This window comes from Cheilinus undulatus, linkage group 4, assembly GCF_018320785.1.
Source record: "Cheilinus undulatus linkage group 4, ASM1832078v1, whole genome shotgun sequence".
In the NCBI taxonomy this organism is placed as follows: Eukaryota; Metazoa; Chordata; class Actinopteri; order Labriformes; family Labridae; genus Cheilinus; species Cheilinus undulatus.
In genome coordinates, this window is record NC_054868.1 from 53,144,834 (window position 1) to 53,171,994 (window position 27,161).

Here is a 27,161-nt window from a genome sequence, read left to right on the forward strand (position 1 = left end):
TAACAAAGCAAAGCATGCTATAGATGAAAACACACTCTATATTCTAACTTTTCTGCTTTTTATGAACAGTAAAAAAAGGATGGATGGATAGATTTTACAGTGCTTAACAAATGTATTAGACCACCTGTCATATTTGTCTCAGAGACCATCCAGCATCATGAAGTGCTTTAATGCAGACTCTTTCATTTTCAGTGAGCTCTCCACATTTTACCATTTTGAACATGACTGAGGAATTTCAAACTGAATTCAGACAAGTTTGAGCTGGCTCACTGGGCTTCTCTGAGAAGTCAGAAATGAATCGAGCATAACATTTAACCACTAAAACTCATTTCTGTGTTCAGGAATGCAAGTAAATAACTATAATTTGACATATTAATCAAGAAATATTAATGTGCTTTACTATTTTTTCAGTTTTTTTGTAAATCAGTGAATTTGAAAATTCATGGATAACAATAATAATTATGTTTTAGCATTAAACATATCATTTGTGTTAAAGAGCTTCTATATATTGGTGTATTAACCATTGCAGAAACATAAAAAAAGATTTTGGTAATTACCAATGCTGTTAATTTAGGGCAGCTGTGGCATAAACCTGACTTTGGATGGTGGTCTAATAAATTCGTTAAGCACTGTATATGTGTAGTAGTTATTGGATTGACAGCTCCAGGTCTAGATTGTGGCTCTTACAAAGGTTCTGTTTCTCCAACAGTTTGGCTCTAGCAGGGTTGAGTAGCACTGCTCTACATAATGATACCTGCAATGTGTCAAATGTACTGATGTTGGTGTTGTTTGCTGATGACGCCTTTATTTTGTGGTCTAATGAGAATTTACTAGAACTTTATTAAGAGATCACTTCAGAAACAACAAAGTTAAAAATACAGTTTTATTAGAAAAAAGCATTAAACTCAAATACACAAATATTTTGAAACTACAGAAGAACAAACCAGTAAAATGCAGACTGACTGACATTAATGTTGATGAAGTACATGACAATAAATCTGTTGGTGTGACACTTGATATCAAAAATGGTTGAGAATCACATAAAACATGTAGAAACATTTATAAACAGAGAGAGACGGGGAGAGATAGAGAGAGAACTGCAGATTTTTACTTCTTCAGCTTAAGGCACGGGTGTCAAACTCCTTTTAAACTCTTGATTTTGTATTTTATCTCATATCTTGACCTTTAAACACATTATTTTAACTCTCTATCTCATATTTTTACCTTTTAAGAACCTTATTATGACTTCAAATTTTGCATTTTGACCTTTAGGACTTGTAAAGTTGACTTTTTATCTCAAATTTTGAGCCTTTAAACTTATTTATTTATTTATTTAGCATGTATTTGACATGGACACACAGTAACATTGATGCTGTGGTATTTAATCATTTTGACTTTTTTAAAGAAATCTTCAAATCATTTATCATCACTGTTTAATTTTCCCTATTATTCATTACCTGTCAAAACAGAGTTGAAAGTTTTCAGTAAAATCTTGGCCTGTTAGGCCCTCGGGTTAGACCTAAATTCAGATTTTGGCCCCTGCTGTGATTGAGTTTGACAAACAGGCCTAAGGCATCAAATTCAGCTTTCTGCTGATGTTTCATCTCCATTCCTCTTTTACTGTTGGTAATTATAACATTATTTTATATCTGTTTTCAGCCTGATTTTTGTCTCTCAGTAACAATTTCACATGAATTCATATCAGCCTACAGCGGCTGAAGGTAAATGTCCCCACTTCTCCACAGGAAGTTTTCTCCTGATTCAACAGCATTTAAAGAACATGACAGAAAAGTGAATGGAATACTGGTATAGTATGGTTGTAACATGTGACATAGATGACTGTAAATCTACAGTGGCTCTGTTTATTCAGTGCAGGAGGCTCTAACCTGAGGACTTCATACAGCATCTTCCTGCTCCTCTGTCTTCTCTCTGTGCTGCAGTGACGGCTGAGATGTTCTCGTACGCAGGATCAGAGTTTAACTGAGAGCAGACGAGAAGCATATATCTAAAAAGATAGAGTCTACTTAAGAAATAATTTATCACAAACCAAAAATGATCTATGGCTATGGCTGTGCTGACAGAGATGGACAGAACTTTTACACTTTAGGTCAGTCCATCTCAGATGAGCTCAGGCCCAGAGAAGTGGGCGGAGCTTCTGGATGTTGTTGATATGTGTCTTTGTCTTTCTATGGTAGAGTCTTAACTTACATTTGCAGACACAGTGAGGAACTATGTTAATTGTCAATGGTTTTCTGAGGTGCTCCTGAGCCCATGTTGTAATATCATCACAGAATGATGATGGTTTATAAAGCAGCGCTGTCTGAGGGAGAAAGACTTTCCCCGTCTGTGCTGAGATTTCTCCAGATTCTCTGAATCTTTTGATGATATTATGGACTGTAGTAGTGAGATCTATAAATACCCTGTAGTTACACGTTGAGCAATGTTGTTTTTAAACTGTTAGTCTCTGCTTTTTGCAGATGATGTGGTTCTGCTGGCTCCTTCAGCTGGGGACCTCCAGCAGGCATTGGGCCAGTTTGCAGCTGAGTGTGAAGTGGTCTGGATGAGAGTCAGTACCGCCTGGTTCTCTGCCAGAAAATGGTGGATGGCTCCCTCCGGGTGGGGAGTGAGTCTCTGGCTCAAGTAACTTGGGGTATTGTTCATGAGTGAGGGTAAAAGGGAGTGTGAGATTGAAGGGCAGATTGGTGTAGTGTTGGCAGTACTGCAGGTATTGTACCAGACTGTTGTGGTGAGAAAGGAGCTGAGTTAGAAGGCAGAGCTTTCATTTTATGTCAATCTTCCTCCCAACCCACACCTACTATGGTCATGAACTCTGGGTAAGGCCTGAAAGAATGAGATCATGGATACAAGCAGCCAAAATGTGTTTCCTCTAGAGGGTGTCTGGGCTCAGCCTCAGAGATAGGGTGAGGAGTTTAGACATGTAGAGGGAACCAGGAGTAGAGCCTTCAAATCCTTCCAGTCAAAAGGAGCCAGTTGAGGTGGTTCAGGCATCTGATGTCTCCTGGACGCCTCCCTTTGGAAGTTTTTTGGGCACATCCAGCTGAAGAGACCTTGGGGAAGACCCAGAATGCACTGGAGGGATTATATATGCTATCTGTTCTGGGAACACCTCAGGGTCCCTCCACAAGGAGTTGGAAAGTGCGGCTGGGAGAGAGATGTCTGGGTTGACTTGCACAACCTGCTACCAGCACAACCCAGCCCTGGATAAGGGGAAGGAGAGGAATACATGGACAGACAGACAGATGGACGGAGGGACTATTCAGCCATGCAGTGGACAAATGGCAAAGAGGGGAACCTCACGCCACTGATTGTAAATGACTGAACCTTTCAGGAGTTCTCCTTTTATACCCAATCACGGTACTACCACCTGTTACCAGTTAACCTACTCACTGCTGGTGTACGAAAGGCTCCCTGTGTGTGATGTCACAGCCCCTCCCTTCCTGTGTTCATCCCTGTTGTACTCAGAGCAGATGCAGCTGTGAGAGGATCAGAGCTAGTTGTTGTTTGCCTTGTTACTGTGCTGCGTCCTTAGGAATAAGTAAGTAATAAGTGCTTTAAGTTAGTTCCTGTGTTGATTATGCTTCATGTTTAGAAGTAAACAACTAGTGCTTAGCATCCACAATTAGCATTAGCGTTTAGCATATTAGCTAGAAGAAGAGCAAGTAAATGCATTTATAGCACCTATATGTTTCCTTAACATTGCTAACATGCACACCTTTATTTCTTGTAGTTATGTTCACATTTCCAGTGTATTTTTTGCTATAACGAGTGCTATTGAGGTTCTCCTTGCTATTGTATTAGCATATAGAGTGTATTATAAGAGACAGCAATGGAAACTAAGGCTGTTGGCATGAATTTCGGGGTTTGAATATAATTCAAATATTAAAAACGTATTGAAATTTAAATGCTTAAATCACTATTCAACTGTGTTTTTTTAATATATATATTTAGACATTTTTAATCGTTCTCAAGTCTCTTCCCTCTCTCCTTGGCCTCTACTTCACACATATGTGTACAGAAACCAAATGTATCGTCATAGACGCGTGACATGATGAACAATAAAGTTTTCACACTCAAAACACAGAGGCGCAGCAATGGCCACTAGCACGACGAGCAGGCGACGAGCATCAGGAGGTGTGTGAAAAGGTTAAACGGGAGCTGAAAATTATTATTATTTACAGAGAGGGTTTTCTCCACGGCTGGGACAGTTGTGAACAAAAAAAACGCCCTGCTCTTGATTCAGAAACGTTGATCACCTCGTGTTTTTGGCGAACAAACTGTAGGGAACAGATTACCAACATTTTTAAAAAATGTTTTGTTCTTTAAAAACATGTCATCACCGTATAAGCTGCACAATATAATTTATTTTTGTTTGACGTTTAATTTCTAACCTGTTTGTTCGTATTAAAGTTGACCAACAATATTAAACCTATTAAAGGCATCTTAATGATGCAGATGGCTGTGTTTGCTGTAAAATGTTAAAAAATTCACATTAACTAGTTTTTGCTCATATTACTTCATTGGAATCTGTGATGTAATGTTGGTGGGTCCTCTAGTGGACAAATGTGTAACTACACGGTGATTAAAGCAACTGAACGTTTGGCATACATATTCATTTTTAAAATGTGCATAAATATTTGAATATACTTCGAATTCTGTAAAAAATAATAAATGAAATTCGAATGTGACTAAAGATAAATTTTGATAGCCCTAATGGAAACAGACCGTGTCTGATTTATGTTTATTGTTTTACAGACCACACACACATACTCACTCTCAACACTCAGTTATGAATCAAGCCTAAAATGTAATGTTTGTCCTCATCTGTGAAGTGGAATAAATGAGTGAACTCAAGAAGGAAACTGCTCAAGAGAGTTCTTACCGACACACCCTAAACAACACCCATCATCTTCAAATCAGCACTACAGTCCTTCCCTGGTTCTCACCAACAGGTGGAAAGTTCCAGGTGTTTTGTTAGCTTTCCTGTCTTTTCTTCACAACTTTTCAGGAACATGTTTCTGGCATCAAATTCAAAATACATTTGTCCGTATCAAAAACCCAAAACACCCAATAACATTTATAAGTTTGAAGATTGAACAGGTTAAAAGAATTTCCTCTTTACTTTGTTGTTTTTCCATGTCAGACAACATCCCAACTTTTTTGGTATGACATTTGTAGGACGGATGCTCTAATCACGTTTTAGGTTCAGTAGTCTGCCTTATCTGTGGATTGATTTAAAGCCTTGGACCTGTGGTCCAGGACCCACTTAGGGGGTCTCCAGAGATTTCCAGGCTCTGTCTGCTCTGAGGCTGTTAAAATAAGATTTACACATAATAACTAAAATCATAATAAAACACTGATGAATAGTTCATACTAAGGTCTGTGGGTAAGAACATTGTGTTTAGGGCTGTTTTGTTTGGTTTGAGAAATAAAATCATTAAAATGGATGTTTTTATTTTTACTACAATGTATCCTGTTATTTGGTGTTTATCCTTGGAGACTCAAAGCAACCACTGATCTAAAGAATCGCTCATTTCTACTCAGATAGTTGTTTTTAGTTGTAAATTAATGTCACATCTTTTTCCAGAGTATTTAGGTGCCAAAGCACCAGTACAGTGATTTATGGAAAGTTCCATCAGTAAGACCTCTCTCTCTCACCTCCATTGCTTCTGCAGGTTCAACCTCCATAGTGTCCTTCTTCCTGAAGTAAGTTTTTAAAAAGAGGAGAGGGGGGATCAAAACTTTGATAGAATCAACAAAGAACAGAGCAAGTCTGAGGAGGAAAAGTAAAGATGAGAGTGAACACTTCTTGTTTTACCTCCTCCACAGAATCAAGGGGAGAAGAAGAAGAGTCATCACGAGTCTCAGAGTTATCCTGGAGATAATCGGTATGAATACTGAGCTCTCTGGAATTAAAATCAGATAAATGAGACACTGTTAATAAAAGTAATGTTCCTGAGTCAGTGATTACAATTTAGGGGCAAAATGTAAGTCATGTTAATACCTGGGAAATACTTTTCCATTCTGTGATAACCTTTAGTTAGTAGTTCAGTTGAGACAGAGTCTCTCCTGTGTCTGTGCAGGTGAAAATGAATAATAGAGAGCTTACCTGACACAACAGTCAGAGTGAAGGTGGAGTTATGGCGCCCTCTTGTGTTCTTGGCCTCACAGGAATAATTCCCACTGTGTTCAGCGCTGACATTACAGATGGTGAAGATCTGCCCTGAAGCTAGAGGTGAGTCTTCATTCTCCTTGTGCCAGGTGTAATTAGCTGCTGGGTTAGCATCACTGCTACAGGTCAGAGTCACTGAACTGCCCTCCACTATCTCAGCAGAGGGACTCACTGATACAGAGGGAGGCTCTGGAGCATCTGGAGGAGAACACAACAAAACATAATTCATGTGTTTCAGTGCCACTGTACATTCATAACATTTCACAAATTAAAATAGAACCATTATTTTTAAAAACTGCAGCAGCATCAATAATCCACTAAAATTTTCTTGGAAACCCATGGTTTACTGAGGAGTGACAGTTGTATTTACATAACACTTCTTATTTAGATTCCCATGTCAATGTTCGGACCAATAATTTTACTGACAACTTTAAAGAGGGGGTATTATGCCTTTTTTCAAGGCTTTTCACATCTCTCTGATACCCACGTAGTGGCTTCACATGGTTTACAGCTCAAAAAACTCATGTTTCTCACACTGGCATCCTGAAAAACCCTTATTTTAACCTCCATCTGAAACGCTTTGTTTTCGCTGCTGTCTCTCTAACACCCCAAAGATCTGCTTTCCTCCGATTGGCCGATTTTCCAGAGGCTGGCCGGCAGCAGGACTCAATGTTCTGTGCCCGCCCCCTCCAATGTGGCTATGTTGTTATGCTAGTAGTTGAAAACTTTGAATTGAACCGGTCCAACTGAGCAAAATAATGCGAATTTTGATATACGTCCGTAGGTGTTAGACCCGGAGTCTGACCCTGATAGCTTGGAGAGAGAGGGGGAAGAAAACCAGCAGCAGCGAAGGATAGAGCAGGACGTATCTGTTTGGTAAGTGTTTAACTACTGTGTTACTAAACAGCTAAATGGCTGAAAGGCCTTGTGGGGGCGGTCTGTTCCGCGTTGCCGGACGAACCACGAACCAGTCAGGAGATCCTATTGCGATGACCTCATCAGTTCGCTCCATCAAAATCTCGTCTCGGGAAAATCTCTGAGAGATTTCCAACAAACCGTTTTCATCAGTTTACACACTAATTCCAAGATTACTGCCACATGCGTTTATCTTGCGGTTTGAAAATTTGCATACGTGGAGTATGGACACCCAACATTGTGACTTTATGTTTTAAAAATCAGGAAAGTATAATACCCCCTCTTTAACAACATGTTCCTACCTGTTTTTATCTCCTAATGAGAGGCTGCCAAACCAGGAGATGATGGCAAAGGTCAGGACAGATTCAACCATGGACTGATAAAACACCGACATTAACCCCTTAAAGCCTGAATACACGAATTATAGACCAAAAATTCTAATTCTTTGGAACTGAAATTTTTATTTTACTTTCTACTGAAATCCAAAAAATTCAAATTTCCATCAAATTTATCATATATATGTTTTGAATCTCATTTGATACATTAGGTGTTTCTGGTAACTGATAGTCCACTTGAGGGCATTTTTATCATTCATCAGATTGTATTCAGATTTTTTTTTTGTAATGTATTGATTGCATTGATTAGATAGAGGTATCATAAGAGTATCAAATATGATACAACAGGGTCTAAGGGGTTAATTTGCTGCACACCCCAAACCTGTTGAGCATCCGGAGGAAGGGCAGCAGTTGCTGGGATTTTTTGTGAACAATGTCCATGTTTTCATTAAAAGACAGTTTATTGTCAACGACCACACCAAGGTACTTAACTTCACAGTCTCCATCTTAATTACAGTTAAAAGTGGTGGGTTTGAGTTCCTTCTAAAATCTATACATGTAACAGACTCACTATGACTGGTCATAGATGTCTTTCTGGATGCGAACTTCTTTCCAGCACACTGTGGCCATGGTGTGCCTTCTTTGCTCTGACAGCTTTTTTTGGCACTTGTCCTTACATCATTGAACCGTTTTTTACATTGGACAGCGGTTCTCAGAATATCTGGGCAAACTTGATTGACAATATTAGTAACTCCCTCCCAGGCAGTTTTTGCATCATCAGCCCGTGGAGGTCTGTTAGCATTACCATATATTCTGGTACTGCGAGCTTGGACCTCCCGGACCAGCACATCAGTTTCCTCCTGGGAGAAGTTTGGCCGCCTGGAGCTGCTGCTGCTGTCTTCGTCCATGGTGGTGGTGAGGTGAAATTGGCACTGCGCCTTGCCCGCAGCTCATTTAAAGGCAAGGAGAGGCGTTCATTTGATTGGTGAAGATTACACTTGGCTGTGTTAAACCCACTCATGCCTTCTCTCCTTCCTCTTTGCCACTTGCGCCGGTGGGAGGGACGGAGGCGTGGGTGCGCCCGTGCTGCACCGGACTGCACCATGCACAAAAATTGCAAAATGCCCTGGACACACCCCGTTGGCGCAGCGCAGGGCAGATGGCTGGTCTACGAAAATAGAAACCCAAGTGTCTTATTAAAACAAGTTGGGCAGGTGACATACTGATAAAATGAGTCAGAGTTGATCTCAGTTTACACTGATTAAAATCCCCAAGAATAAAAACAGGAGCTTTCGGACACAGCCTCTCTGTGGATTGTCTGATCACGTGTGCTACATTTTTGGTGTTGGCTGTAGACCACGGGGATAAAAATTTGGGGGAATTCTCTTGGGAGATAAAAGGGTGGACTTGCACAGACAGCAGTTCAATGTCCAGGGTGCATGTTCCCTGTCTGATGGTGATATTGTTGCACCACCTCCGGTTGACATAGAGACAAGCCCCGCCTTCATGGGATTTCCCCGTGACATCACTTTCTCTATCTGTGCAGATAGGAACCCTAAAGCAGTCAAGGAGTAGGACCGAGTCAGAATCATTGTAAGAGAGCCAGGTTTCAGTCAAAGCCAGCACACAAGTGTTCCTGTGCTGTACTGGTGGAGATGGAGCACGTTGGCCTGAAGCTCATCTGTTTTGTTACAGAGGGACTGCATGTTGGCCAGAATCATTGTTGGAAGCAGGAGGCGGTTCAGTTTTTGTCACCACAGCCAGGTGAACCCTGCCCCTCTTGCCCCGCTTCTGTGATTTAGTGTGCTTAAAACTTTAATTGTGTCTGTTTATTAAAAGCGCTCTATGTAAGATTTTTGCTTTAAAACTTTTGAGTATATAATGGTGCGCACTTTATCCTGATGTGAAGAATGAGGCTCTTTGTGTCTTCCTTGTTTGCCTGTATAAGTCTGTGGAGCCATTTCTCTGTGAAGAATTTTCCGCAAAATCTCAACGGCAGTGACGTCGGGTACTGCGTAATGCGCGCACTCCCTTGCTTTGTTTATACCTGACAACGGTGTGTTGAATGGAGAAGGCTGCTTTCGTGAGTAAAGGACCAGCTAGCTCAGCCCAAACACCCACACAAACTCCTCGAAAACATAAAAAACTAAGATAGTTTTGTCTGCTGAAGCCCGTCAAGCTAAAAGAGAATGTGACAGATGCAGGAGGAAATCGAGGATAAATATCGGTGGAGCGTTTGAGAAATGGAGGAAGCCATGGCGCTCGGAATAAATCCCGATCTAGAGATTGCCGTCTTTCTGTTGAAAAGGTAAGGCATCACTACGGACCATGAAATACGATGTAGTGTTTCATGTTATATTAAACATATGCCACCTCACGTTAGCTTGCTTACGAAGATGATATCCAAACAACGAGAATGTCACATTGCTCATTTACTGTTTTCCGGACAACACTGCATCTTTTTCTTGCTTCCTGGCGCTGGACTCAACTTACTGATTTTATTTTTTGATTCTTAGTTTGTAAAATATCTTCAACACATAATGTCAGCTATCTGATATCCGCGGTCGAGGCACCACTGTCAGAGCTAAGCAATGTTTGCCCTGTTGCTTCTGCTCTGAAACATGTCCCATTCAATACACATTACACACTTAAAAAGACAATAAAACTGTTAAAGTCTGCACTGAGTAGCGAAGTTGTTCATGCGTAGAAATGGTCATGAAAATATTGTCCTTTTTTATTGGCCTCATATGAACAAATATTTAATTTTGTGCCGTGACCCTCTGTCTAGAGGGTCAAATATACTTTTTTCATTTTCATTTTTAGTTCGTCGAACTTTTAAGTGTTACGTCACTTACCTCCTCCGTATACGCGATGCCGGTAAATCACCTTGGTCTGTGTGTGTATCAGCTGATAAAATGGACACTCGTTCATAAGCAGGGAACGTGCCATCGTGGATGAACAACAAAATGTTGTTGTAGTTCGTTATGGCCGGCGGTGTCGCTACACTGATATTTTTCTAAATTTTGCATAGAGCCCCTTTAAGTTATTTTCCAGGTGTTGGACAAGCGAATCCGATAGAGGTACGGGGGTGTTATAATGCAGCAAAATGTCCCTAGTACATTGGAGTCTGGTGGAGAGATGAGGGTGCAGATGATGATAAGTCGTTTTGCTCAGTGCAATGGCGATTGAGGTCCACCAGATAAGTGCTAGAAACAGCTCCATTTCTAGTTTAATCTCAATGGATATATCCAGAAATTGTCCAAGGCAGATGAAAAAATAGTGACACAACATTCGCCAAACAGAAAGAGAAAGCATCAGCCAGCACCTCTGCATGCCATCTATGTGCAGTTTGAGCTATAACAATTGAACACAATTGAATTCCTTGTGGCCTCAATATTACTGAATTCATTCAAAACCTCTCTCCAACTTTAAAATCGCACAGAAATGCAGAGATGAGAGGGCATTTTTACTCTGTGAAACACTTTCTAAAATAATTGCAATCATGTATTCATATATTTTATCATATTGCAGTAATATAATTATTCACAATATATGTGTTTTTAATGAAACTACAGTTGTCAGTGCAACGAAATGCCCACCATGTTAGATATTGTGCAAAGTTTGTTACTGGGATCATATGTGGTGTCATTTTAACCTGTTGTTGCCTCAGTCTTTTTTATATCTATTACTATTAAGCCCCATTAAATCTTCTTTTTATTGGAACAGTCACTCTTATCTTGAAATTGAAACATTACATTTCTATTTTGTTGTTCGTTGTTCTCATTCCACTCACATTGGACATGGATAAAGACGGGTTTAGATTCTCTCCTCCCCAGCTGGTTCTCAGCTGCACACTGATATTCTGCAGAGTCAGAGGACTGGATGGAGCTGAAGACAAGCTGTGCTCCCTCACTGGACAGGGTTTGGTTCTTCCTGTACCAGGTGTAATTAGCTGCTGGGTTAGCATCACTGCTACAGGTCAGAGTCACTGAACTGCCCTCTGTTATTTCATCCAGAGGACTCACCCACACAGAGGGAGTCTTCAGAGCATCTGGAGGAGAATAAACATCTGTTAAATATGCTGAGTAGAAAATATCAGAGAACATTGTGTTTGAGATCTTGATGAGCCACAGGAGTGATGTCTACTCACACACAGAGGGTGAGGCGTAATTTTCAAGTCCTTTTGAAGCACAAGACATAAAGTCTCCTGGATAAAGCCGATCTCTATGAGAAGAGTTTTCAGCACTCAGGATTTTCTGTCCGTTCTTCAACCAGGCAAAAGAAATACCACCAGCAGGACTACAGCTGCTGTGACACCTCAGCTCTGCCTCAGTATAATCCTGGTGGACTGTTACACTGATCACCTTCACCTGGAGAGCTGGACATGTGAGAAAAACCCAGAAATGTCAGAAAGTAACAGCAATAGAATGCTGTTATTTTAACCTTACAGTTAACAGGATCATAAATCAAGACATCAACAACAAAAATGAAACAATATAATTAAAGAATTTATCATCAGTTATGTTTTGTCCTGAAGTTATGAACATAGAAGATTGAATTTTTCTTAACTGTGCTGCTGTGAGTCTGATCTGTGTTTACCTGTGACAGTCAGAGTTGTACCAGCGAAGCTGTTCCCCCATTCAATGTATTTTGTTTTAAATTTGAAGTGATACTGAGCAGAGTCGCTCTCTCTCAGCTCAGAGATTCTCAGAGAGGACTGTCCACTCCGGCTGTCAGAGATCTGGGCACGACCTGCATACTGGGGGTCTTTACTGAGGTCTTCTTGCTCTGTACCACTCACGATCAGGACTGAACCAAAACTTTGATTCAGGACTCCAATAGCTGTAGTAGGTGCATGAAATGTCCACTGATGAGCCTTTAAGGGCACAGATGGTTCTGACATCGTACATCACTCTGTAGCAGGAATGACCATAAACACCTAGAGTTAAAGAAAAAGTAGCTTTAGTTCAAGTTAAAGAAAAACATTCGAACAAGTTAAGGTACAAATTAAAAAATGCTAGTTTCTTGTGCTTTTAAAGAATAGGAAGATTTTAAGCACAAAACTCCTCAGCTATTCCCACATAACAGTATCTACAGCATATATGAGAAACAGTGTTGAATTTAAAATTTCATGTTTATTTTTCATCCTCAGGAACATTTTTATTTTGTCTTTCTCACCAAAAAGCTCAGACAAAAGTGGTCATCATTTGACAGTTAAATGTATGAAACATTTGCCTTCTTTGGTTAAATTTTGTGTTTAAGAGGCCTTTTATAAATAATAACTGGGTTTCAGGCTTTAACCTCTAGGAAAGCAAACATTTAAAGCTCCTCATTGCAGAACAGCCCAGGCTTATGTGATTCTGGGAGTTTTAACAAACAAGAGTTTAATGAGAGTTTGTTTTGATTTTTAAATGCCAGCCTTTAATTTTTACATGAAGACTCATGTCTCAACTATCATAGGACACCAGAGATATTTTTGTGGCTGTTTCTGATCTGTAAGGAGTCAGAGTGTAAAGTATAGTGTAGAACAGGTACCATAGAATGGAGATATCAAACTTACACACTGAAGGTGAGGGGAAATCCTCATATCCTTTTAAAGCACAGGCAAAGCTGTGTGCAGAGTAAAAGCTTCCTGAGAAAGAAGATGCTTCCTCCTTCATTTTCTCTCCGTTTTTGTACCAGATGTAAGAAAGAGGAGCAGTGGGTCTGCAGCTGCCATGGCACGTCAGCACTGCAGAATAATAAGACCTGTCCCTTTTTCCACCGCTCACCTGCACCTGTAGAGCTGGGTATGTAAAGAAGAGCCAATAATGTCACTGATTAAGAAATAAATTACTCATTAACATAAGTGTCATTATGCTAATCCCTTCAATCAAAAACCTGACCAACTTACAGAACACAGAAGTTCTGGTATCTCCTCAACATCAACACTTCCAAATTTATGAACTTCTCAATCAAAGAATATCCAAAAAGCAAAAGTTCAACATGATGCATTAAACTGCAGAATACAAACTAAACAATGACTGACAAGAGCCACCCACATGAAATATCTCCAACAATTAGAGAAACAAAACATTGGTATTTTAGAAACAATATTTAACATGAAATAAATTAACAAAAACAACTAAAAATGTAGAGAAAACAAGTTAAACGTGAAAGATGAAGCAGCTTCATTAACATCAAACATCCTGCAAGTACATAAAAGCAGACAATGCAACACTGGAAGACACAGTTCCCTATTCATAAAATGGCTGCAATAACAAAACACTACAAATGCATCCCTCAGGTCTGACCATCAGGGTTCCTGCAGACCTTTAAAAAGTCTTAAATTGGACTTTCTGAATTTAAGGCCATAAAAAGTCTTATATATTTGTCAGTCTTTGCTTTCTACCTACATTTATTCAATTTTAACCACTCTTTTTTGAGTACATGTTTGTTGTATATGTATCAATATATTGGTAGAAAAAAGGCATTAAATGTACCAAAATCATCAGATTTGGGTGGTTATAACCAAAAAATCTTTTCAATCAACAACAGTTAATTTACTATCTGATTTAGCGGGGCCATGCCTTCAATTTTTTGTTTTTTTTTTCCCTTTTCCACACAAAAAATGGTATTAATTTTGCTCAGCTCAGGTCTGTTAAAGGTCTTAAATTTGAAATGTCTGTAGGAGCCCTGTATCATGCATCCATGAAAATGTCCTCACTTGTCTCCATTCAACCATGCCTGTAGCTAGAACCTTATTTTTCTTCAACAGTGCTGATTAGCCAGTCGTTCTCTGACTTGGAACAAGTGAATAAGCTTGATGCTTTGCAAGGATGATCCACCTGATGACAGACATGGAATCTGGTCAAGCCATCGGTTCTGCATGACTATGAGGGCCACTGACACACTGCAGTGTATTTCCATGTTAATGCCAGTGTCCAATCATCCATCCATCCATTTTCTTCCCCTTTTTCTGGGCTGGGTTGTGGTGGCACAGACTAACCAAGCCAACTCAGACGTCCTTTTACAGCTACTCCTGGAGGATGGGATATATAATCCATCCAGTGTGTTTTGGATCTGCCTCCAGGTCTTCCCCCAGTTTGACATGCCCAGAGGACCTCCAAAGTGAGGTGACCAGGAGCAGCGGCTGTACTTCCTGTTCCCTTCAGATGTCTGAACTCCCCATCTATCTCTATCTATCTCTCATTGAGGCTGCTTTTATCCACAGCATTATTCTATTGGTCATGACCATAGGTGTGGCTCAGGATGTAAATCTAAAATCTAAAGATTTCCTTTCTGTCTCAGCTCATGCTTCACTGAAACACTCTGACATAATACCTCCAATACTGCTGATGCTGCATCAATCCTCCTGTCAGTCTCATGCTCCCATTTACCCTCACTCTCTTTTTACAGAAACAAATATACAATGGCAGAAACATACATATACTTACCCCCATTTAAACTTTTTATTTTTACACTGCTACAACCTGACATTAGATAGGCTTATTCCATCGGTGCAGTTGTATTAATGAAAAAGCATCCAAAGAGCAGACATTTAGTGGAATAAAATAAAAAAAACTAGATGAAAATTGTTACCTGTGACTGACAGAGTGACTCCAGGTGAACCAGTAACTCCTCCCTCTGGTTGGTTTGTCATCAACATGAATCTGTACTCAGCTGAGTCGCTCTGTCTGACGTTGGTGATCCTCAGGGTGCAGCTGTTATCATGAAAGCGATACTCCACACGACCTCTGTAATCTGGGTCGTTTCTCAGATCCAAAGGGTCGTTTCCATTCATTTTCACAAACCAGAAAGATCTCCAAACTACGGTGTCATGCTCATTCCTTCTGGATGGATATGTGTAAGAACATGGTATGTCCACTGTTGATCCTTCCACAGCACAGATCTGAGAGGAAGAGGAAGTCACTCTCCAGTCACTCTGAGCCTGTACCACTGCAACACAGAGAAAAGTAGACATTTTTTATCAGAACTACAATTTTACTTGCAGAGGCAAATGTAAAGCTCAGGGAGAAAAGAACTCAGGAATGCCCACGCTGTCTTACAGCCACAGGATGCATAAAACATGGATAGCCTATGGATGCAGGGCTGAGAGTGCAGTGATAATATGGAAAACTATGTGATGAAAAGACAACCATAAACACTTTTGAGGTTTTTTTTTTTTTTCCAAAGTACATAAGCACTGGAGAATAATCTATGTTTGACAGAAGTACATCCTCCTCCAGAAAAATGTGAGCACTAAATATTTTTATTTCACGCATATTGGCTGAATTGTACGCTATATTGAATATTTTGTAAGCATTTCAATTTTTTTTTTTTTTTTTTTACCCAGAAAACCTCTGCATTTGGCACTATTTTGCCGTGCTAACTTTGCAAGCACTGATGTTCGGAAAGGCAGGGAACTCTGGATGGAGAGTGATGCAGGCTGCAGGTGTCTGTGAGCCGCTATCTTTTATTTGAAATGTCCTGAAGAAGTGTTGGACCTAAAGTCCACTCATGACAGCAGTAGATCTGCAGGTGTCCCTCATGTCCACAGCAAAAGGCACATGTTCAACACTGGAGTTGAAATCATTCATTGTAGTTTCTTTTTTAGTTTGTTGTTGATGTCTCGGCTGGTACACAAAGTTTGCATTATAAATACTGAAAACACAGAGGCTTTTGGGGTTTTTAGATTTAACGTACCATTGAGCCAACATTGTGTTTTTGGCCTATTTTTCCTTAAAATTGCTACATCCTGTAAAGTCTAGCTTCCTTGCTGCTGCCCTCACTCTAAAGGGACTATGCAAACTGAAATCTCTGGAGGATAATGTGATGTGATTTGAATGTATCTTACTCAAGTTAGTCACAAGAGGTCGCTGTTAGACTATGACAAATGTTTAAACACCCAGTTAAGCTACCATAGAAGCAGGGTTGTTGCCGTTACGGTTGGGGTATGTTGTCATGCTGCTGTTAGCCTGTTCAAGCAGGAGAACGAACCCAATTAAAGTATTAAACTCAGAGCATGAGCCAGTGGACTTCATGACAGATAATGCCATTAATATTACCAAATACCTCATTTAACCCACTTCCATAAATACCAAAATATCTTAAATCCTCTGCAGTGTTGAGTGTGTTTGTAGGCACACTGTCTGCTGTTGCATTTGTCTGACATATCACAGGCTGAACATGTGTGAAATGACCCCCCTGAGCCAGCAGCCTCTCTGCTCTCTGTGGAAAACTGTTGGTTATAAAGTAGCATCGCCCCCACATTGGTATCGTATCACAACTACTCTTTCATTCTGAAGAAGCTGCAAGTGTCACCCTCAACATTGCACTAACATGTTGGAGTGCACAGACAGCAGCTTTTCAACTTGTGAAACAACACCTTCTCACCACTGGTGACAAACTGTAGCTTCTTTGAGAACTTGCTGCAGAATCGAGCTCAGACACATCCGTTTGTGGCACAAACTGCTAAAACACTTCTCATCTTGTCCAGAGTCTTTCATCAGTGTTCAGCATCTAAGTCATTAATCAGCTATCAGGACATGTGATGGATGTTCTCTATTGTGACCCCATTATAACATGCTAACATTGGAGGGTAAATTCTAACACCAACATGATAAACACCAATCAGAAAAAATTCCCATGTGTTTGGTACACATATTCAGCATGTTTACAAAAAGTCTCCTGGACCCACAGAGCCAGTTCAACAGGAAGTTAGCTGTTGTACATTTTTTTGTAAAAATACTGATCAAAGTAGTCATTACCAGGGGTCATTCTAGCTTTATCTCCTCTGAGGACTTTCATCAAATCAACTTCATTTTAGGTGTAAAATAAGAAAAGCCCTCTAAGATGAAAAGTTATGAAAATGTTGTACCAAGCTCAAAGGGTGTGGCCATGGCAGCTCATCAGTTTGTCTCATCATGTCATTAAAGTGGCCGGTCCTCACAAAAAAATCCATTTGTTCAAAGGTATTCCACATACTGTTGAAATAATTCCAGCCACATCCTCAAATATTGTCCTTGCTCAATTCACTGGAATGAAAATTTTCCATTCGTCATGAAACAGGAAGTAGATTTCTGGGGGGCTCAGAAGACTGGTGAGAGCTGTCAATCTTTGCACAAACACACCCAGTAGAAAACTGAGATGATTGATATGATTACTGATGGTTGGTATGGCTTATTGGCCCAGGGGCAGCCACTACAATATTTTTTGAAAAATTATTAAACATCCGTGCACCAGCTCGCTTTTCTCCCTCTCCTCACACATGGACAGCACATGCATTAGAGCTGGAGCAGAGGTGGTTCTCTAACTACACAGTGTTTCCCTCAAAGCTCTATAACTGTACAACATCTGAGTATTTTCCTCTTCTACATAACATCACCCTCCAAATGGATCAAAAACACAAATTAGGTTTGTAGTTCGATTTTCCAGGTGCTGTCATCCAGCCCAAATAAAATGATGTAAATATAGAGATGAGAGTATTTCTTTTTCTCTCCCTCTATTTCTCTTCTATATTAGCAGGATATGAAAATGTGATAACCAAACTTAACTGTCCCTTCTCCTCTACTAGTCCTATTTATAACCCTGTCTTTAAAAAAAATAAAAAATAAAAAACAAAAACAAAAGTTGGTTTCCCCTGAGCATGAAACTTTTAAATGAATAATTTCTGTGCTTAACTGTGTATGGATGTAAGACTGGCAAACTTTTTACACAAAGGTTGTCATCGGCCACCTCTCCTGCACTTAGAGAACCAAAACTTGAACTTCAAAATGAATAACTATACATTAACCTCCTCTGTCTGCTCTGACAGCAATAAAGCAACTAAAATATGTCGTTAATATATAATGGCAAAAGACAACAGAGGCACAACTGACAAAAATGGCTCACAACAAGTTTCCTCTTGGGTTCTGATTTGTAGAAATCAAAGTAAATTACCTGTTAAAGAGAGAAGGAAGGAGACAAATCCTCTCTTTGTTGTTGAATTCCTCGCTGCTGTTTTCATCTTCATGTGCTATCAGTAACATAAAATGTTTAAAAAGATAGTTAAAACCACAAGATATAGCTCCGTCACATCAAATCCTTCCAGTCAATCTACATGTTGTCTTCAGTGTCATGGTCCTCTATGTTTAGGAGCAGGAGTCAGAAACAGGCTGTTAAAATAGACCTCACTTCCTTCCTCTTCACAGTTTTAATCTATGCCTCGGTGTGGTTACAACCATGACTTGAAGAACACTTCAACAACACTATAAAGATATTTTTAATTCATTACTGACATGATGAAGCATAAAATATTACATTTTTCACGTCTGCAGAAAAATGCATTTATTTATTTATTTTTTTCTTGGTGATGTTTTTCAACATTGTGAGACAAAGACTTTTCATAAGCTTTGGGGTTTTTTTTTTTGACTCAGACAAAAAAAGCTAAGGTGATAATATTTTCCACAACACAAGCATGACAACAGTTGTGGTCGCCCACTTCCTGTCCACCACTCAGTATGAATGCAGCTGAAATCTGCCTGCTTCACCGTCTTTACCCTGCTATCCTCAGTCACAGCGACTAAACTTTCAACACCCAAGCTGTCCTACATGATAATAACATATCCTTTGACCATTTTAATGTAAATTTAAGAACCAAAAACTATGAAAGGGGAAACTGTAAATAAATCCTATAAAATAAAGAGATATTTGGAATGAATGGGGCACAATAGTAGCCTGACTCATAAAATAATATGAAATTTAACAAACAGGGACCAAAAAATGATGCAGTAAAAATACAAATGCACACAACAGTTCTTTATTTAAATATCAAAATATGACTCTTTACTACCACCTGGTGGCAGCAGGAAAGCATTGCAATTAAATCAGAAATGTCTGCTGGACTACACTGAAAAACTCAAATCTTACCAAGTACTTGTCTGACTTTTGCTTGCATGTGAACATATCTCAAGAATGCTTCAAAAGATTTTCTTCATACTCTGAACATATGTTCACCTTCACTCAGGGATGATCTGATTCAATTTTAGAGGTCAAAGGTAAAGATAAAGTTCATTAACTCATTGAGTGCCAGCCCTTTTATAAAATGGAAAGTGGCTTGTGCCAGCATTTTTGGCCATTTTGAGTCATTTTTCAAGACCCACAGAATATTTTGTACTATGATTCTGAAAACACAGAATAGCTCAAATGAAAGAAGAAACTCTTTATTTCATCATAGAAAAAACCATTTGTTTGTAGCTTGATCCATTCTTGATTTATCTGAAGTTGAGTAGAGGCTAGTTTCACCAAAAAGACCCCTTGTTTTCTAGAAAGCTGAGAAAAATGCATTTTTGTGAAAGAGAGTCTGTCAAGCAAAACAGTGATTTGAATGTTTTAATTTTGCCTTCAGTGACATAAAAGAAATCTGAAAATTGTATTAGAAATGTTATTTTATTGTAAAATAAATAATGCTTTCAGTCACTGTCATGCCATCCATGCTCTGGAACTGGACGGCCTGGCGAGAGGCTGCCTTATTTCTCCGATGCACAGGGGAGACCTCGCGGCATACTTTAGCCTCTTGGCCGCATAGACAGATGAATTAAAGCGCCGATCCCTGGATTCGCTGTTGTTAAGTTCAGTGTCGGTTTCAGTGAGTAAGCGATTTCTCAGGCAAAAGTTTAAAGTTTCTTCCAGCGTCTAAGTTAGAACTTTTAGCTTAGATTACCTCCGTAATGATCGCTCTGCTCTTTGAGCCCAGGGTCTCCACCTGTGATGTTTCATCTACCGTCACTTCCGACTGTAGTGTTCCGACTACGTATCCCAGAAGCCCCAAAATTACTCACAGGGAGCGTGAGAGCGCCCCCTTGTGCCAGCCGCTGAAAAAACACTTTGACGTATATATACGTCAATGGCACTCAGTGAGTTAAGCTTCATATCTAACTCTTACTTCTAAGATTTGTACCACAGAAAACCCCCTGGCCTGTTTTCTGAACTAGACAGTGAACAAACTTTCACTTCCTGGTATTGGAAACTTTGCACATGTGTGGTTGATGATGAGGTGAATCTGAACAGTTTGTTCTGACTACATTAATCCCTAGTCAGGCCCACTGCAACAATGCATCACTGCATGACTTCACAGTTTTAATGGATACACAGAGGAGAGAGAATGAAGGATTTTTCAGCTCATTTCAGTTTCCTCCAACAAAGATTTAACATGAAAACTCAAAGATAGTGATGAAAAGCTAGCAGTCAACTAACAACAACTAATTAGAGATGTGAAAACTGACTGAATGAACTGCATAATCCTTTGCAGTTTGAACCTTTTAAGCCGGGTGTACACTGTGCAATTTTCCTGTGTTTCAGCCATGAATTCAGAGTCTCAGCCGGATCAGGCATCGTTTCTTGCCCTTAGCCCAAGGGCATGTACACAGTATACTGTTCTCTAATAAAGCATTCAAGTTGTAAAAAGACTTTCACCTAGACCTAGATTCTCAAGACCAACAGCATTTTAAAGGAAGAGTTAGTTTGCTTTTATGTAATTTCAGTGTTTTCAGTCTATTCAATAAAACACTTTTTGCAAGGCTTAACTCAGATATAATGTAGTCATACAAATATTCAACCATCTCCACAACTTTTTAGTGCAAGTTATTTATTTTACTTTGAACAGCCATATCACTTTACAGAAAAACAAAACTCACAGCAGCACCAGCAATTAAGAACGGTTCAGTGCAGTAGTGTAAATGGCGATCCTGCTTCTCATTACTTCTGCTTTTTTGCAGCGACACTAAATGCCTCAAGTGACACCCGTTTCTGGGGTCTTTCTGACTGAGCTACAGGTTCTGGGGCTCTGACTCCAGCAGTGGAGGAGGCTGTAGCACAGGGGTCTCAAATTCATTTAGGGTCGGGGCTGGATTTGCTCCAACGAGATGTCCTGTGGGCTGCACAATTTTTTAGCAATATCAATATGACCAACAACTGATATATAGGCTGCAGTAATGTTTATAAAGAGAAATGATCCAATATTAACCTGACACTGGGAAAATTTCAATAGGGAACGTTTGAGAAAAGGCAGAGGCTTTGAAAAAAAAAGTGTACTCGACTTTTGTCGTTTTTAAAAAGAACTCACTGCTGTTCTTTTTCCTTCTTTTAATGTAGAAATGTCGTCAAGTTCTGATAAAACTAGCGCTTTAGCAGCATCCACGCTAATCTCTTCCTCCATAACTGCACCAGCTCTTGATGCTGCTTCACGACTCTGCTGCGCCTGAAAGTACTGCCCCTCGTTGCTGATTGGTCCTGTCACTTTCTAACCGGGCCCAAACGGTTCAGATGGGAGCTTTGCAAGATGGATTCACCAGTGAAGACAAGGAAATGGCCGTATCCATCTGCTTTACAAGGTTAGTCCAATATAAGATGCAGGTACCATTTAATGAGTGCTGCATGTTTGCACACTAAAGGGTTAATTAGCTACCTTAAAAAGAGAATTTACCTGCAGGTGATCTAAACAGGTCAGGCAAAAATATGCTGACCTTGTAACATATGACAAGTTTTACAGATTTTAACGTCTTTAGAATCTACTGATGATGAATTTACAAGACTGGAATATTCATTTAATATTCATTCAACATGACTGTTTATGGCTTTAAAACAGTAACCTGCTCACAAAACCTGATCTGAGCCCTATGTCACCTGGCCTGGGATCAGTGCACAGAGTCCAGAGAGGAGAGAGAGAGAGAGAAAGAGTGAGAGAGACTCTCGCTCTGGCCGCACTGCTGCCCTGTTACTGTTTATAAAGCTGCAAACCCTCACCTGCTGAGTGAAAACTTTAAACACACGTATGAGCCCTACAGTCGTTCTTCTGCAGATCCACCCTATCTGAATCCCCCTGACGTCCCTGCACGCGTCATGAACTGGAGCATCTCTGTGCGTGATTTAGCGCTGCGTCAAGGTCAAACATGCCGACCTCTCATGCCTCATGTCTCATGCCTGTAAGAATAAATGTTCAGTTATAAAGTTTTGTTTTTTTTGATATGAGAGGAATTTTTACTGTTTGATGAGACCTGGAGTTAAATACGCCACAGGATTTATAAACCATGTCCCGTTTAAATTTAAGTGACCAAGACCATAATTTCACTTCTTGTTGACATAAAATTCAAACATATGTAAATAAAACTAGTTGATATTACTTTGGCATTATAGATTGTAATAATCTGTAATAATCAGGGATTAAATCAGACGAGATATTGAACAGAGTCACTCACCAAAGAGAGACACGATGTCTGCTTTTGTGGCTGAGGGACAATTACGCAGGGAAACATTTGTCATCCTGAGCGCAGCTGTTTTAATCCCACTCAGGAGAAGTTTGGTTTTACAAGGCAAAAATCTCTGGATGCCTTTATAGACTTATTTAAACTCCTATCCATATCTCTGAGCCTTTATAGACTTATTTAAACTCCTATCCATATCTCTGAGCCTTTATAGACTTATTTAAACTCCTATCCATATCTCTGACTCTTCCTGTCACATCAGTGAGCTGTGATGTCTGCGTTGTTTAAAGAATGAGTTGAGGAACAGCAGCGGAGACTCTCAGACCAGCGCCCTGGTAGCCTACTGCTGGCTCTAAACTCAGACAGAACCCGAGCCCTGGACCAAGCAGGACTACTTGATGCGTTTGCCCTCACCATAACAACCAGAAGATTGTTTATTATGAAGGGTGTGTTTTGTCGGCTGCAGTGTGTTAATTAAATGCATTTGTGGATTAGGGCACCTGTTTTGAATTGTTCTAATCTCTTAATGCTTATTCATATTATGGATGTTGCATGAATTGAGCCTTTTGCTGGCTTTAAAGCTGCAGTGTTGTTGATTTGCAGCAAAAACTGGTGGATTTTTGCGACTGAGGCTGTAGTGTGCGTGCGTAAACACTACACTTTGATGTCAAGTGGGGGCCCACAAATATCTTCTTGCAGGCCGTGAGTTTGAGACCCATGGTGTACTATAACCCCAACCCTGTCTTCTTCAACAGTACATTAACTTTACAGACTACAAACAGCACCCATATGAAGAAAAATGTATTTTTTCCAATACCTCCTTTTTTTTACCCTGCACAGGAAGTTTTACAGTAGGAAGAAGAATTAATGAATTAACTGTTAAAGCTTCATCAAACAAACTTCTCCATCAGAGCCCCTCGACTTTGGAACGACCTGCCCGAGGAGATAAGGCATGCAGAATCAGTGACATCTCTTAAATCTCTTCTTAAAACTCATTTTTATAGACTTGCTTTTATGTGATGTCGTCTTCTTCTCATTTGGTTTTTATCTTCTCACAGATTCTTACCTATTTTAGTTTAATTTCCTCTTAATCTCACCTTTACTCCCTGTCAACCTCATTTTATCTCCTTGCCCTTTGGCTGTTTTCATCGTTATTGTCTTCCTCACTTTTTTGCTTCCATGTCTTTGTTGCTTCCTGTTTGTTTACCTTTGTTACAATATTGATCAATTTTACTGTTTTTACAGATTTAGTTCTTGTTTTATCTTGCTTTACTATCTGTTTTGCCCTCTTATTTACATTTTGCTGCCTTTTCTTGTTTATTTCCTGTTTTGTTTTTACTGCTCCTTGTTTTTCTTGTAATTTCTCACGTTTTAATTCTGGTCCTCTCGGTCTCAGCCTGTGTAGCTGGGTTCCTGCATTGCCTGTGTTCCTATTGTTTTATGGTACTTGATGTCAGTGTCTTGCCTGCATCCTGATGATGTCCATGATGTCTTAGTTTGCATGGCATCACATGACGTCTAAGTTTTGATGTATATTGATGTTGATGAATTATTATCTCCTCCATATTTCTGGTTAGTTTCTTTAAGTGTTTGGATTCTGCTGATGTTTGCATGATGTTTTCTGTCTTCTTGTCTTTTGTTTGGGTTTGTTGCTTTGTTCTTCTGCTAGCTTCTGCACTTGTCAAAGCACTTTGTAAACCCATTTTTTTAAAAGTGCTATACAAATAAATTTATTATTATTATTAGTAGTAGTATTATTATTATTATTAAATGTTAAATCAAGTCAACTAAAGTTTAGCCACTAAGTAATTCTAAAGCTAGAAAAAGTATTTCCAACCATTCATTGGTGCTGACTGTATCTATCTTTGTTTAATGTCTAAATCAGATAATTTCACCCTTTTAAAGTTAAGATTGATAATTATTATTATTTATCAATATTTTATCATTAACCAAAACATAGCATCATAAATCCCAAGGTCCTGAAAAGGTTCCTGGTTCCTGCAGTCTTAAAGCCCCTAATGTGAACTAAAGCTTGTTGGTGGACAGTTCAGAGATCTGAAACTCCAAACACTCTGACATCCCACTAGAAGAAGGCAGAAAGCTCTAAAAACAGACTGGATATGTGGATTATCCTGCATGCATGTACGCAAAACTGATCATATTTGAGAACAGAAGATAATGAGACACAAGTCAAATATTTACGTACTAAAACAGTTAATCACAAACTATTAGTTATTGACAAATTAAAATGATATCATCTGTACCTGTTACAGTCAGAGTTGTACCAGGTAAACTGGTCCCCCATCCAGAGCTTCCTGCTGTAAATGTGAAACGATAGACGGCTGAATCGCTCTCTCTCAGCTCAGAGATTCTCAGGGTGGTGTCTCCACTCTCACCGTCAGTGACCTGAACACGATTTACATACTGGGAATCTTCTCTGAGGTCTTTAGGTCATAGGTCATGTTGCCCCTGCTGACTTTGATCAGATCTGAACCAGAATTTTGACCTGATGCTTTCATAACTTCTGTAAGAACAAGAGATGTCCACTGATGAGCCTCTGAAGGAGCAGATGGTTCTGTGAGTGTATTTCACTTTGTTACAGGAAGAACCATAGTAACCTGAAAGATACAAAAAGACCATTTAAAATCAAAGTTGGTTAGAATAAAAATGCTTCAGCAACATTAAAAATACAGAACAATACTTCATCTGTCAGATGCTGTTATGTTTGTGGCAGATGGTGAAGTAAACTCACAGTACAGAGGAGAGGGGAAATCCTCATAGCCTTTCAAAGCACAGGAGTAGCTGTCTGCATGAACATAACTGTCTGAATAAGAAGATTCTTCTGCAGAGATTTTGTGTCCATTCTTGTACCAGACATAGGAGACATGATGAGGTGAAAGACAACGGCTGAGACATTTTAGTTTTATGCTGGGCCATGAATAAGATCCCTCCACCTTAAGATCCGGATCTGTGGAGGAGAAATAAGATTATTTTACTGTCAAGAATCAAAAATATACAAAACTGCAGGTTTGTTTTGTTGTCATAATAAACATAGAAATCACATTACCTTTAACAGACAAAATGACTCCAGGGTTTCCTACAAATCTGCCACCATCTCTGTTAATTATGAATCTGAGCTTGTATGTAGCTGAGTCTCTCTTCTCTACGTTAGTGATTCTCAGAGTGCAGCGTTTCCCTTCACAACTGTACGTCACACGTCCTGTGTACTGTGAGTCTGTTCTCACATCAACAGGTTCATTATTCTGTATTTTAGTAAACCAGAATGATTCAGTAACTCTATAATAGTCAGAATATGGATATGTGTAGGTGCAGCTTAGTTCCACTGTTGATCCTTCAAAGGCACAGACTTCAGTTTGTGAATAAGTCACTCCCCAGCCATTCTGACTCTGGACCACTAAAACACAGAGAACAGATGGAACTACAGTTAGAAACATGAAAAGATCTGGAGTTTCATTCATAGTGGAGATGCTAACAGTACTGGTACTCTTAAAAATGTTTGAAAATGTATTAAGAATAAAAAACTGAAATATCACATTGACAAAAGTATTCAGACCTTTTGCTGAGATGTCTCTACACCTTGATTCCGACTCGACTGAGTCCAATTGATTGGACATGATTTGGAAATGTACACACCTCTATATAGAAGGTCTCACAGCAATTCTCAAATGTCTAAATGCTTTAGACTTCACTTCTAAAATACACACAAAAACTTCAATTCTGCTCTGAATGAATGATTGAATACAGTACCTGGCACAGAGAGAAGAAAGATAACCAGTCCAGTCACTGCTGCTCTCATAGTCATGGCTGCTCCTCTTCTCCCTGTTTGACTGCAGAAATACAGAATAAGACACTGGCAGAAGGACTGAACATGACCTGAGTCAATAAATAATCACATCAATAACTAAGTCTACTTACAACAGGGAGGAGATGTTCACTCTGCAGCAAACGATCCTCTGTGATCATCAGAAGGCAGAAGTCAAGCTGTTAAAGTGAACCACTTCCTTCCTCTTTCACACTGTTGACTGATAATGAGATGCTGCAGGACCTACAAGGCTTGATCTTCATGGTCGCCCTCTTGAGATTCTTACTGAGTCCCTCTAGTAGCTTTGTTGTACATGGGACTGTTGTGGTCATTCCTGTCCTGGTTGGTGAAAGTTGCATCCCATCCTGCCATCATTTTCCTCCTAAAGCCAATATGGAAGCTCTAATAATAACGTCATCACCACTGTGAATGCTAGCAGGGCAGATAGTGCATCCTGCCATTAGATCAGTCACCACTGTTTGCTGGTAGGGCTTTTTGGTGGGACATATGGAGAGGAGAGAGTAGGGTAGACAGAAGAGACACATTTGGTTGGAGCACTGAGGACTGGAGATGCCACATGGCTCTTGCTCTTCTGACTGAGCTAAAATATAAAAGTCCGGCCCTTCCCAAACGTTTTCTATGGGAGCTTTCCCACATGAATGTCAAATACACTCATG

General features: G+C 39.7%; 1 protein-coding gene across 1 annotated transcript; it reads right to left on the bottom strand.

Annotated features, from left to right (window-relative positions):
* Positions 1-1,347: 1,347 nt before the first annotated feature.
* LOC121508191 (B-cell receptor CD22-like) lies at positions 1,348-26,706 on the bottom strand. Its single transcript, XM_041784837.1, has 15 exons — positions 26,598-26,706; positions 26,430-26,509; positions 25,729-26,076; positions 25,414-25,629; positions 24,926-25,279; positions 18,361-18,436; positions 15,022-15,378; positions 13,001-13,225; positions 12,040-12,379; positions 11,591-11,818; positions 11,234-11,491; positions 6,128-6,388; positions 5,837-5,924; positions 5,677-5,719; positions 1,348-1,980 (listed from the first exon to the last, which is right to left on the bottom strand). Exons 9-15 carry the CDS (start codon positions 12,341-12,343, stop codon positions 1,882-1,884), a joined length of 1,281 nt encoding a protein of 426 aa, XP_041640771.1. The 5' UTR covers positions 12,344-12,379; positions 13,001-13,225; positions 15,022-15,378; positions 18,361-18,436; positions 24,926-25,279; positions 25,414-25,629; positions 25,729-26,076; positions 26,430-26,509; positions 26,598-26,706; the 3' UTR covers positions 1,348-1,881.
* Positions 26,707-27,161: the final 455 nt, after the last annotated feature.

Coding starts and splice junctions, on each gene's coding strand:
- LOC121508191 (XM_041784837.1), bottom strand. CDS start 12,343: ATGTCAGAACCATCTGTGCCCTTAAAGGCTCATCAGTGGACATTTCAT. Junction 6,389..11,233: donor CGTCTTTATCCATGTCCAAT/GTGAGTGGAATG, acceptor GTTCTCCTCCAG/ATGCTCCAGAGCCTCCCTCT. Junction 1,981..5,676: donor AACCTGCAGAAGCAATGGAG/GTGAGAGAGAGA, acceptor GTCTGCTCTCAG/TTAAACTCTGATCCTGCGTA.